Source organism: Sminthopsis crassicaudata, chromosome 3, assembly GCF_048593235.1.
Source record: "Sminthopsis crassicaudata isolate SCR6 chromosome 3, ASM4859323v1, whole genome shotgun sequence".
Taxonomy (NCBI): Eukaryota; Metazoa; Chordata; class Mammalia; order Dasyuromorphia; family Dasyuridae; genus Sminthopsis; species Sminthopsis crassicaudata.
This window is the reverse complement of record NC_133619.1, coordinates 348,764,808-348,776,833: the sequence shown is the minus strand read 5'-3', so window position 1 is coordinate 348,776,833 and position 12,026 is coordinate 348,764,808. Positions and strand designations below refer to the sequence as shown.

The window sequence follows — 12,026 nt, the reverse complement described above, 5'->3', positions numbered from 1 at the left end:
AGCAAAGCAGTAATTATACCTTCCTCAATGAATTTTTGGTGAGAAAATTCTTTAGAAATCTTAAAGCATCATGTAAATATGTGATATTATAAAGACCTAGTGGGGTACAACAGTCAGAACTCTGTTTCAGAGTCAGAAAACCTAAGTCTGAGGCTTGATTGAGATGCTTATTAGTTCTGTGACTATAAGCAAGCCACTTAACATTTCAGTCTCAATTTCTTCATTTGTGTCATGGGGACAATAAATAATATTGAACTATTTACCTGATACAGTATGGAAAGTGCTCATTAATCAACTAAAGCTATCACTTGATGGTCTCATGCTGCTTGACAGCTCAGTCACTGATTTTGGAGTGAAAAGCACATTTGTCATAAGTTCCATAGCCTATGGTCCCATTATTACAAAATTCCAGAGGGAATAAATCTGGTGGGAAGGCAAGCCCTACCCAATCTCACTCTGTTTAGTGTAGAATTTATAAATGAGATGGTGTCCTTCAGGCCCTAAGGACACTCCCATTTATCGACCTTATAAAACCCTTCTCAAAGCTTGCAATCATTGCTCCCTGGTTTTCAAAGAGAAAGGCATTTCCCTTTATGTGGATATAAAGAAGTATACAATTACTTTGTCTGTGTTTTTTGTGTCGATTCCTTGTCTCACTCAATAATGACCATGGAACGCTCTTCTTGTCTTCTTTCTTTGTGTCAGGACATCTTCCTAGAAGTCATTCCTACATCCCTGGGATTATATTCTTCTTTTCCCTGACTACAGTAGCCTCTTGCTCACATTTTCCATGGATGAAGCAAGTAACCCCAGTGGATCATTTATTGCATGGTATAAAGAACACTCAACAAAAAGCAAAGGAAACTGGATTCAAATCCTAATTTTGTTACTTATTGCTTCTGTGACTTTTATAAATTTTTATAAACTTTTATAAACCAGTATTTCCTAAAGTATTATAGTAACAGTTGGTAGAAAACATTCCCATCAAACCAATGGGACACTATCCCAGAAGTACATATAGAGTCTTACGGAAAGTGGACTCAATTTAGGAGAGTACATATAGAGAGTAGTATATATATATATATATATATATATATATATATATATATATATATATATATATATATATTATATCTCATGTATCTCATAGTAGTCCTTTTCTTCTCTTAAAGAGTCTGCATGCCACTTAGGTAAGATGTCATTCTCTGTGGGCTCCTTGGAAAGTCCTGAAGATACCTTTACTTAGTGAATCTTTTTTGTCTTTGGCTCCTTCTGTAGACACTGTTGCCAGTTATAGCTTCTGCTGGGATGCTGCTAGAATACTGATGAAAAGCCCAAACCCTCCAACACTCCAAAGTTTACAAGGTCAAACTAGAGCAAAAGCTGAGGTGCTGAGGTTGAGGTACTTCTTTCTCTCTCTATTGTTGTCCCCAGCTCCTCAACAAAAGCCTCTCAGGACTTTAAACTAGAAAATCCTCCCTCTAAGCTTCCAGATACTTGAGTAATCTGGCTTCCAAATTAACATGTATTTTATAAAAGGTCCACAGAATATGATTATCTCCTGAGCCAGTATCAAAATACATCCTGTGCAGCCTCAGTTCTCTTCAGCCAGTGAGATTCATTCATTCCAAATCCATTGACTAAGTTTTTCAAATTTAAGTTCAATGCCTTTGATTCATTCAGTAGAGATGATCTCCTCTTGTTAAGTTATAAGGTTTAAAGTATTTTGTTAATTATTTTTAAAATGAGGTGATGATTGGTTTGTTATTTGATTCAATCAAGCCTTCTCCAAACCCTTATATCTATTACAGGGGATTATTTATTTAGTAAGGAGGGGAAGGGAGGAATATATTTGGAAATAAAAGTTCTATAGCAAAAAAAGAAGATAGTACCTTTTTAAAAAAATTAGTAGGTTGGATTAAAGGTCTCTTTCCAATTTTAAATTGTTGGGAAAGGTTAAAAACTTTGCCTCCTCTAATGCAAAAATACTGTCTTCTTGCCTTAAACCTGTACCAATCTAGTACTCATCTAACATTTCCTTTAGCATCATCTCATCTAGCAAATGAGGAGTTTGGAGAGTTGCCATCTAAGCATTTTTTACCCTTGTAGTATTCTATGCATCTAATATACCTCCAAGTCAAACTATTGAAGAGTACTGCTAAAATGTTTCTGTTTATCTGTGGGATAAACAGAAATGAGAAACATTAGGGAAGAAGGAAATATCCTTAATAATCTGATCGTATATTACTTTGTAATACGATTATTTGAATTTATGTCATGTTGGGTAAATTGCATTGAGGGCAATGCTTAGCATCCTATCAGTAATTTCTATAATAACTTTTTAAAAAAATTAACAAGCATTTTCTTTTTTCTTTCTACCTTCCCTCCCCCCAAAAAAAACCCTTTATAACAAATATGCATAGTTAACCAAAACAAATTCTCCTATAGGTCAAATCCAAAAATATATGTCACATTTTGCATGTTGAATCTATCATCTCTCTTTCAAGGGATAAGGTAACATTTTTTATCATTGGTCCTCTGGAATCATTTGATCAATGCATTGATAATAGTTATTGAGTCTTCCAATGTTTATTTTTACAGTCTTGTAAATAATTGGTTAGGAGAGTGTGGTCTTAGGATCATAATAATAATAATTATTATTATTATTATAAATAAATTATTTTTATAATACTACTAAGATATTTTAATTGGCAATAATGTGTATCTCTCTTTGTGGAAGGGAGAGAGAGAAGACACAAAAAGAGCAAATTTGCTTATTTGGAATAAAAATATGTATATAAAATATATGTGTGTATAAATATGTATTTACATATGTACACATATATACACACATATAAAACATATTGTGTATATCTCAACTAAGAAAAGGTTCTTTGGTATATTCAATAATTTTTAAGAGTGTAAAGGAGTCTCAAGATTAAAAGAAAAATAGCTGGCATAAGTTTTTCCCCTGATTATGTCCACTTAACTTTGTATCAGATCTTTAAAAAAATTTCTCATCTTTCTCTAAAACCATCCCCTTTATCATATCTTAAAATTCAATAGTATTCCATCACATTATTTTACTATAATTTATTTAGCCATACCCCAATTGATGGGTATCCTTGGTCTCTACTTCTGTGGCACCACAAAAAGCTGCTATAATTATTTTCCTCTTTCTTTGATTCTTTAGGAAATAAACCTAGTCACTCAGGTATCACTAGGTTAAATGGTATAGTGTCTTACACATAATCGTTACTTAGTAAATATTTATTAAAAGAAAGAAGAGCAGAGGGAAGAAAAGAGGAGGGAGGAAGAAGGAAGGTGAACCTTAGCTATTTCACAATTTTTTCTGGAACTAATAATATTCATCCTTCCCCCGCTTATAGAGATGACATAGGTTTTAAGACTCTTGAATTAATGGAATTACAGAAATAGTAATTATTCTGTATTTTGATTAGAAATGGAGATAACTCTTTACTGTAATTTCCCTACTATGCTCAGCCCTAAATGATTACAATAATCATTGACCTTGGGGTTTAGTTTCTAAATACTTTCTAGGGTCCAAGCATCACATGGTGAGCCTTAAATATACAAAGACAAAAACAAAACAGTTCCTCCCCTCAAGTAGATTATATTCTACCACAGGACATTGGATTGGATCAAAAAATCACAAATCCATGGATTAGAGCTGAAAGCCATCAAGTCCCTCCCCTACATTTTATAGATGAGGAAACTGACACTAAAGAGGTTAGAAGTTATACAGGTAATAGGACTTATATTTGAAATATGGGAGTTGAAACAAAATTTTCTGTCTCCAAATCCAACTGCTGTTTGATTCTTATACCTACTAAGTCCCATCCTTTCATTTTTTAAACATATCCTAGAAATTTACAAATGGCCACAATTAGAAATAATTGTGCTATCACCCCATCATGTATGAATAGAATGAAGAGGTCATAAAGCACTTTCCACAACTAAAAAAATCAGGTGACTGAAGCCCAGCAGGAATTGCAATACCTGAACTGCCAAGGAGTATACGAAAGCTCAGATAGGTTAACTGATTTGGCCAATACTGCACACCTTTTCAGGACAAAGTCAAGACTAAAATTCAAGTTTCCTAATTCTTCTCTTATGGCATCCCTCCATTCCATGTTGCTTCCCAAATGTGATTTCCAATTTCCTCAAAGTATGTGTTTTGGAATCCTCTTGAGAGTTGCCAACCACACAACCCTTTTTGTCATGACAAGAAACTAGAAACTGAGTGGATGTCCATCAGTTGGAGGATGGCTAAATAAGTTACATCATATGAATGTTATGGAATATTATTGTTCTATAAGAAATGATCAGCAGGATGATTTCAGAGAGGCCTGGGGAGACTTACATGAACTGATGCTAAGTGAAATGAACAGAACCAAGAGATCATTATACAGGTAACAACAAGGTTATACAATAATTGATTCTGATGGATGTGGCTTTCTTCAACAATGAGATGATTCAGACCAGTTCCAATGATCTTGTGGTGAAGAGAGTCATCTACACCCAGAGAGAGGCCTGTGGGAACTGAGTCTGGATCACAACATAGCATTTTCATTCTTTTTGTTGTTGTTTATTGCATTTTATTTTCTTTCTCATTTTTTTCTTTTTGATCTAAATTTTCTCATGCAAGATAATTATATAAATATGTATGCATATATTAGATTTAACATATATTTTACCATGTTTAACATATATTGGATTACTTGCTATCTAGGGGAAGGGAGAAGGGGGAGGAATTGGAACACAAAGTTTTGCAAGGGTCAATGTTGAAAAATTATCTATGCATAGGTTTTTAAAATAAAAAGCTTTAATAAAAAATAAAATAAAAAAGTCGCCAATGACAATACCAGTAAAAGGAAAAAAAAAAATTGGAATTGGAACATTTGGTGGCCTGGGGAATACAGACACTCATTGTGAACTCTTTTGGCTACATTGTCAGGTTAATCAGGGTGACACCCAAGTTTCACTGAATACTTGGGGAGAGACTCCAGATGTAGACACATGGAGTTCTCTTTGCAATAGCAAGGTCCTTTGAATGAATTTGTGGGAAGGGGGAAAGCATTTATAAGGCACTGAGTATATGCCAGGTGTTGTGCTAAGCACATTTGCAATTATCACATTTGGTTCTCACAACAGCCCTGCAAGGCAGGTATTTTTACAATCCCCATTTTATGGTGTAGGAAAATGAGGCAAACAGAGTCGCACAATTAGTAAGTGTCTAAGGCTGGATTTGAATTCAGGTCTTGCTGACTCTAGCCCAATGTTCTCACTGACTCAGTAGCTAACTCTCCATTTGGAGCTCTGATACCTTAACAGGCATCTGGCTAGATTCTAACTCTATCTGCTTAGGATTTGGGGCAATATGCATAATCTAGGAACATTGCCTAATTTCTCTGTGCTTCAATTTCCTTAACTATAAATCTCAAAAGTTTTTTTTTAATTCTACATTTAGAGTAGATAGGTGCTATAGTAATGTTAAACCCAATTACAAGTGGATGTCTCCAAGTGTCACACTGACTTAGAAAATCACAAATCAGCATTAAGTATATTGTATTATATTTTTATCTATTTCGTTAATCATTTCCCAATTATATTTTAATCTGTCTTTGCTAAACAGGAGTGTGATGTTTCTCCTCTACCAGATAGAGAACTAGATCGGGGACATCAAGAAAGCCTCAGATACTTACAAGCTGTGTGACCCTGAACATGTCATTTAACCTCTCCTTGCCTCAGTTTCCAAAGTGTAAAAGGGAGATAATAATAGCACCTATTCTGCAAGGTTGTTGTGGGGATCAAATGAGATAATTGTAATGTGCTTAGCACAGTTCCTAGTACATAGTTGCTGCTGAATAAATGCTTGTTCCTTTTGTTCCTTCCCTATATGTAGCATCTTATGACTCAGCAGGAACCTTTTTCTGAATTCAGTCCTAAACTGCAAAACACCACCTGTAATGAACATTCTTTCTAAAGTTCTCTTCCTATTGGCCCTGGAGAGTTTAACACAAGCCTAATCTCAAAATCTTAAAACTGGAAGGGATATGGAAACCCCTTTACCACAACCATTAGCTAAACCGGAATTCTGAGTAGATCTATTTTTCCCTTAAAGACTTACGGTGAAGGAGAGAGTCTGGTGCAGCCGACTATTCCACTGTTGGATATCTCTAAGTGATGAAAAGAGGCTTTTCCTTCTTATATCATGCCTAAATGTATTTCTATGCAACTTCCTTTCTAGTTCCTTCTATACTGATATACTCTTTGGCAGTCTTCAAGATGATTCTGCTGTCATCAAGAAAGTTATCTGTCCCCTAAAGTCCCTCCTTCACCTTACTACTAATTTATGAAATTCTTTTTAAGATCAAAGATTTTCATAATATAACTAGAAATAAAACTTAAAATAGGGATGCCTTCAAGAAAAAATCCAGCAACTTACCTTTATACTGAGGTGTAAATAATGGAGAGCAAATCTTTTCCTAAGAGTAGGTTATAGTGAAAAGTTCTTGACTTAAGACCTATGAACTTATTTGTAAAAAAATGTGATAACTGCATTTCAAGACAAATTATTTCCTTTTGAATCCTATGCATTTTAATTTGTTAAGTTAAAAACATTATTCTGAGAAGCATTCTATAGGCTCCTACAGACTGTCAATGGAATTCAGGAAAAAATAGTTAAGGTTCCTTTTTAACCTTTTTTTTTAAATGTTCCTTATGTCTTGAGGAAAGACAGTAGGACTTTGTAACACATATAGGCAGGTGGGAGAGGGAGCAGTGAAATGGGGGTAGGGGATAGGCTAAGAAGAAAGGAGATCAGAGGAATGGAATGGAACAAACCGGCTATTAGGGTTCCTAAACCTAATTTCAGCCTTGTGCCACAAGCCAGCCTTATGAAATAGCCCAGTAGAGTGGAAAGAGTGCTGAATCTGACAAAGCACCTGAGTTCAAAAGCTAGCTCTTCCACTTAATTACCTAGGTGACTTTGGACGGGTGACTTCATATCTTTGGGCCTCAGTTTCTTCACCTTTAAAATAAAAAGATTGTCCTGGATGATAGTTCAGTTATCTTCTAGTTCTAAATCCCTGATCCCATGATCCTTGTTCTGGATTACCCCCATGCCCACCCCATCCACATCGGTGCTTCTCTCTGCATGCCCAGCTCCAGAGCCACAGACCACCAAAGACAAATGCATCGCTTACCTTGCAGAGCTTCAGGATGAGCCAGCATGCCAGGTAGGCTGACAGAGTGAATTTTGCCTTCATGTAGCCATCCGGTAACGGGTTGAGGTACGTCTGCAGCCAGTCCAGCTCCTGCGGTACCACATTACTGCTATTATCACCCTCTTCCTCCTCTTCTAATCTCCTGAGACCTTCTTCCGTGGCAAGCCTGGGGCTTCTGGGGAACTCCATTCCACCCAGGGTACCACCTGGTACCCAGCCCCTGCCCTTCCCCTGGAGTCAAGGAAATACCTTCCGGAACCCTCAGGGGGCCAGCGTCTTGCTCTTCTGCAGCAAGACCCTGTTATCTGCACTCGGAGCTGAAAGTCAAGGGAGGTCGAAACAAAGTTTCTGCAGTCACGGGCTTCTGGCCAACTGCCCCACTCTCATTGACGAACCACTCGCGAGTGTGTGTGTGTGTGTGTGTGTGTGTGTGTGTGTGTGTGTGTGTGTGTACAGCTACAAGATAAATATAGCTGGTTAGAGATCTCCGTCCCAGAGCACAAACACCCCTGCTGTTGCCAAGAGAGCGGAGAAGGAGTCCATTTATTTAAAGAGCTAGCCTCAGCATCACTGGTCCTCTACTTTGCGGGGTGGAGGGAGGGCAGTTGGAAGGACGGTCTTACTTTTGAAGACGCCTTTCTGTCCCCCCTTTTGCCAATTGCGCTTCCTCAGAACAAGCCCCTAGTTCCGCTGAGCAACTGTGACCCAAGTGAGGATTTTCGCTCCTTCCCCAGCTCACACTTTACAATCCTTCATTGTTCAGAAGGCTGCAGATGCTGAGCTTGCGAAGGCTAAATCATTTTTTAAAAGAATAAATGAGGCCTCGGGGGTGGAAAGAGGCCAAGGCATTCTGGAATGGGGAGCGGACCCATCCGCTGGCCCAAACCGAGGCACGTTGGAGCCCTGTGGATGTGGTTTCCAGCTCCAGGTTCAGAAACATTTTTTGTTTATATTTCAAGACAGCTCTTATCCTCGACATGCAAAGAAGCTGGAAGAGATGCTTCCTTGGCCATTAATGGCTTGCATCTGCTCTGCAATTGAACAGTTTCCAGGACTGTGTGAGAGATTCACACCCATGTAAGGCACCCCCTTAAGCTCTTGGAGTTTGGATGGAATTCACGATCCAGTAAAATGCATTTCTACCTAATAGTGAGCACTAACAGTCCTGGCAATGAATTTGATTAGTCAGTGCAGTCGACTCATCCTGAGGGGTCAGTGAATAAGTAAGACCATGTGTAGACCACACTAAACTTCTGAGTGATACACCAAGTTCTTGACCAATTGCTAAATTTTTCAGTGCCCTGAACGCACAGCCAATGTGTCAATGTTACGTATAGGGAACTAAAAAAAAATCATTTTTATTTCTCTGGGTCTGTTTCATCTGTCTGGTGGTGGCAATAACACCTGACTCACCTGCTTAACAGTGAGGGAGAAAGTTAATTAACCAGTGATTAATTAGCTACGCAAACAAGTAGGTACTGTAATATTCTGAGAAAGTGCAATTAGCAAAAAGATAGGGATTTTCAAAAGGAGCAGCTTCCTCCCAACTCCCTCCCCATCTCTTTCATAAAGCTGGGAAATAGTGATCCTGGGGCTACAGAGCACCAACTTTCTGTGAATCAATGCTTTTGGCACTGTGAGGGAAGCAAGTTACAGAACATGATCTCTATACTCCCTTAACTAATTGGGAGTTTAGCAGCGGAAGCAAGGAACTCACAGAATAAAAGATAACGAATAAGATACAAACTCTAAGTGCTAAAAACTTCAAAGACACAAAGACCACTATGAGCCTGGGAAGTCTTGGAAGGCTCCATGAAAAGAGGCAGAGTTTCAGCTAGGAGGAAAATGTTCATATGATAGACTTTTAAAAACTAAGAAGTGTTACTTTTAGTAATAACAATGTTGATGGTAGTAGCTACATGGTACAAGTGTCCAGCCTGGAATCAAAAAAAACTCATCTTCTTGAGTACAAAGTTGACCTCAGACATTCTCTAGATCTGGTCAAATCATGTATCTTATTTGCTTCAGTTTCCTCATCTGTAAAATGAGCTGGAGAAGGAAATCGTGAACCACTCTAGTACCTTTGCCAAGAAAACCCTAAATGGGATCACAAAAACTTAGATTCAACTGAAATGATTGATAAACAATAAAATAACATATTAAAAATCATTCAGTTGTTGTGAATGATTATTAATATTAAAATATGTCACGTGATATCAGATAATCTATTGAATATCTGACTTTTGGCAGAATTAACTAGGACCTTCATTGTGTTTATTGGGCTCAATCAGTACATTCTACTTAGACATATAATCTTTTGACAAACCATATACAAAACTGGCTCCTTGGTAATATCTGCTAATTGAACATAATAAACCGAAGCTTCTAGTCAGTAGAACAAATGACAGTCTAATTTCTTTAAAAATTTTAACACTAGGGGCAGCTAGGTGGTACAGTGGATAGAGCACCAGCCCTGAAGTCAGGAGGACCTGAGTTCAAATATAGCCTTAGGCACTTAACACTCCTAGCTGCATAACTATGGACAATTTAATCCCAATTGTCTCAGCAAAATAAAAAAAATAAATAAAAATAAAAATAAAAAATAACACTCCACTGAAATGCAGCCTTGCAGCAAGAGAAAGCATCTGGATGGTACAGTGGGTAGAACACTGAGTTTGAATCTAGCCTCACATTTATAACCTATATTTATAACCTCTGGGCAAGTCATCTATCTATCTTAGTCAAATACAAAATAGTGATAATAATAGCTCCTTGTTTCCCAGCATTGTTGTAAACATCAAATGAGATATTTGTAAAATGCTTAGTACAGTGCTGGCACATATTAGGTGCTTAATAAATGATTGTTTCCTTCCCAATCACTAGTTTTACTTTCCAACTTTCCCAGAAACAACACATCAATATGGGAAGGATCTGTTTTTGTCAATGTGGAGTAGCTACTGGTGTGAAAATTCCCTTTCCTACCTGTATGTGCAAGAATGTTTGTGGCAGCCCTCTTTGTAGTGGCCAGAAACTGGAAACTGAGTGGATGCCCATCAATTGGAGAATGGCTGAATAAATTGTGGTATATGAATATCATGGAATATTATCGTTCTGTAAGAAATGACCAACAGGATGATTTCAGAAAGGCCTGGAGAGACTTACATGAACTGATGCTGTGAAATGAGTAGGACCAGAAGATCGTTGCATACTTCAACAACAATACTATATTCTGATGGATGTGGCCATTTTCAACAATGAGATGAACCAAATCATTTCCAATAGAGCAGGAATGAACTGAACCAGCTACACCCAGCAAAAGAACCCTGGGAGATGACTATGAACTACTACATAGAATTCTCAATCCCTCTATTTTGTCCGCCCACATTTTTTATTTTCTTCACAGGCTAATTGTACACTATTTAAAAGTCTGATTCTTTTTGTACAGCAAAACAACTGTTTGGACATGTATACATATATTGTATTTAATTTATACTTTAACATATTTAATATGTATTGGTCAACCTGCCATGGGGGGAGGGAAGGAAGGGAAAAATTTGAACAAAAGGTTTGGCAATTGTCAATGTTGTAAAATTACCCATGCATATATCTGGTAAATAAAAACTATTAATAAAAAAAAAAAAAGAAAATTCCTTTTCCTAGTGAAGACCATCATGTGGACTTATAAGTCCTTCAGGGTTTTCTGAAACACATAGAAATTAAAGGGCATGCCCACAGATCACTCAGCTGACAGGGTCAGAAGCTGAATTCAAACCCAGGGCTGTTCTGACTCTTAAGTCCTATGTTTTGTCCTCTACCCTAGGCTACCCAGGAATGTGAATAACTCATATTTTTATGGTGCTTTTCAGTTTATAAAGCTCTTTCCTCCCAGAAGCTCCATGTGTCATGTTTAGTAAGGATTTCTTCTGATTTTAGATCCAGGGCTCTCTCCAATACTGTGCTACCTCCCAGAAGAGGAGAATTATGCACCTATTATTCTGGTTTTCCTGCTCTCGTATGAAAAGAGTTGGTGCCTTTCTTGTTGCAGGAGCTGGTTTTGAACACACAAGGACTGCTCAGCTCTCCCATATTCCCTTTTGGCAGCTGCTTCTCTAGAAGGCATGAATCTGGAACAGTTCAAACTGATGATGACTCATTCTTGCCCCTTCAGAAAGAAAATTGCATCCACGTCCAGCAAGTTTGGCTACTTGTTGTAAGCTGACAATGAGGTCATCCAAGAACCTCAATAAGTGACAGAATTTACCTTCAGACCTCTGATTTCCTTTTAACACCTATGTACACTTATCCCCTGTCTTCTTTTCCCCATGCCCAGCAAACAGTATGAAACAGAGCAAAAAGCAAACTACCTCTGTCCTAGAAACAGAGTTTACTTTGAGGGCCTTTGCTTAACAATGCCCTTATTTCTTGTCTTCCCACATTTGACTCTGGCCAGCCAGATCTTTATCTCTCTGGCCCTATAGTTCTTCTTTAGTTGGCTGTTCTGGATTCCATCTACCTCTTGTTTATTTAATTGATGGAATATTTCTATACCTATTTCTCCTAGAGCTCAATCTCTGATCTGTCAGACCCCACCTAAGTAATCAGATTCTCAATTCTGACTCTTCTTAATTAATCTTGTCCTCTTCACTCACAGTGTTGTCTAAGTAATAGATTCAGGCTCAAAGGAACATAGTTAGAACTGTGTACCCAAAGTGAAAATTGATTGCTTTTGCCCATAGCTTTGTTAAAGTAATTAGAGTACTGAGGTTAGGCTAATAC

The 12,026-nt window shown here is 37.5% G+C and overlaps 1 protein-coding gene across 1 annotated transcript in view; it reads right to left on the bottom strand.

The window, feature by feature from the left end:
- The window catches only part of ARHGEF4 (Rho guanine nucleotide exchange factor 4), a 503,177-nt gene extending 495,830 nt beyond the window's left edge, over window positions 1-7,347 (bottom strand). Inside the window, exon 1 of the mRNA XM_074301690.1 lies at window positions 7,230-7,347. Within this exon, the coding sequence (XP_074157791.1) occupies window positions 7,230-7,292 (63 nt within the window). The 5' untranslated portion in view covers window positions 7,293-7,347. The remainder of the gene's footprint in view (window positions 1-7,229) is intronic.
- Between the last annotated feature and the right edge of the window lie 4,679 nt (window positions 7,348-12,026).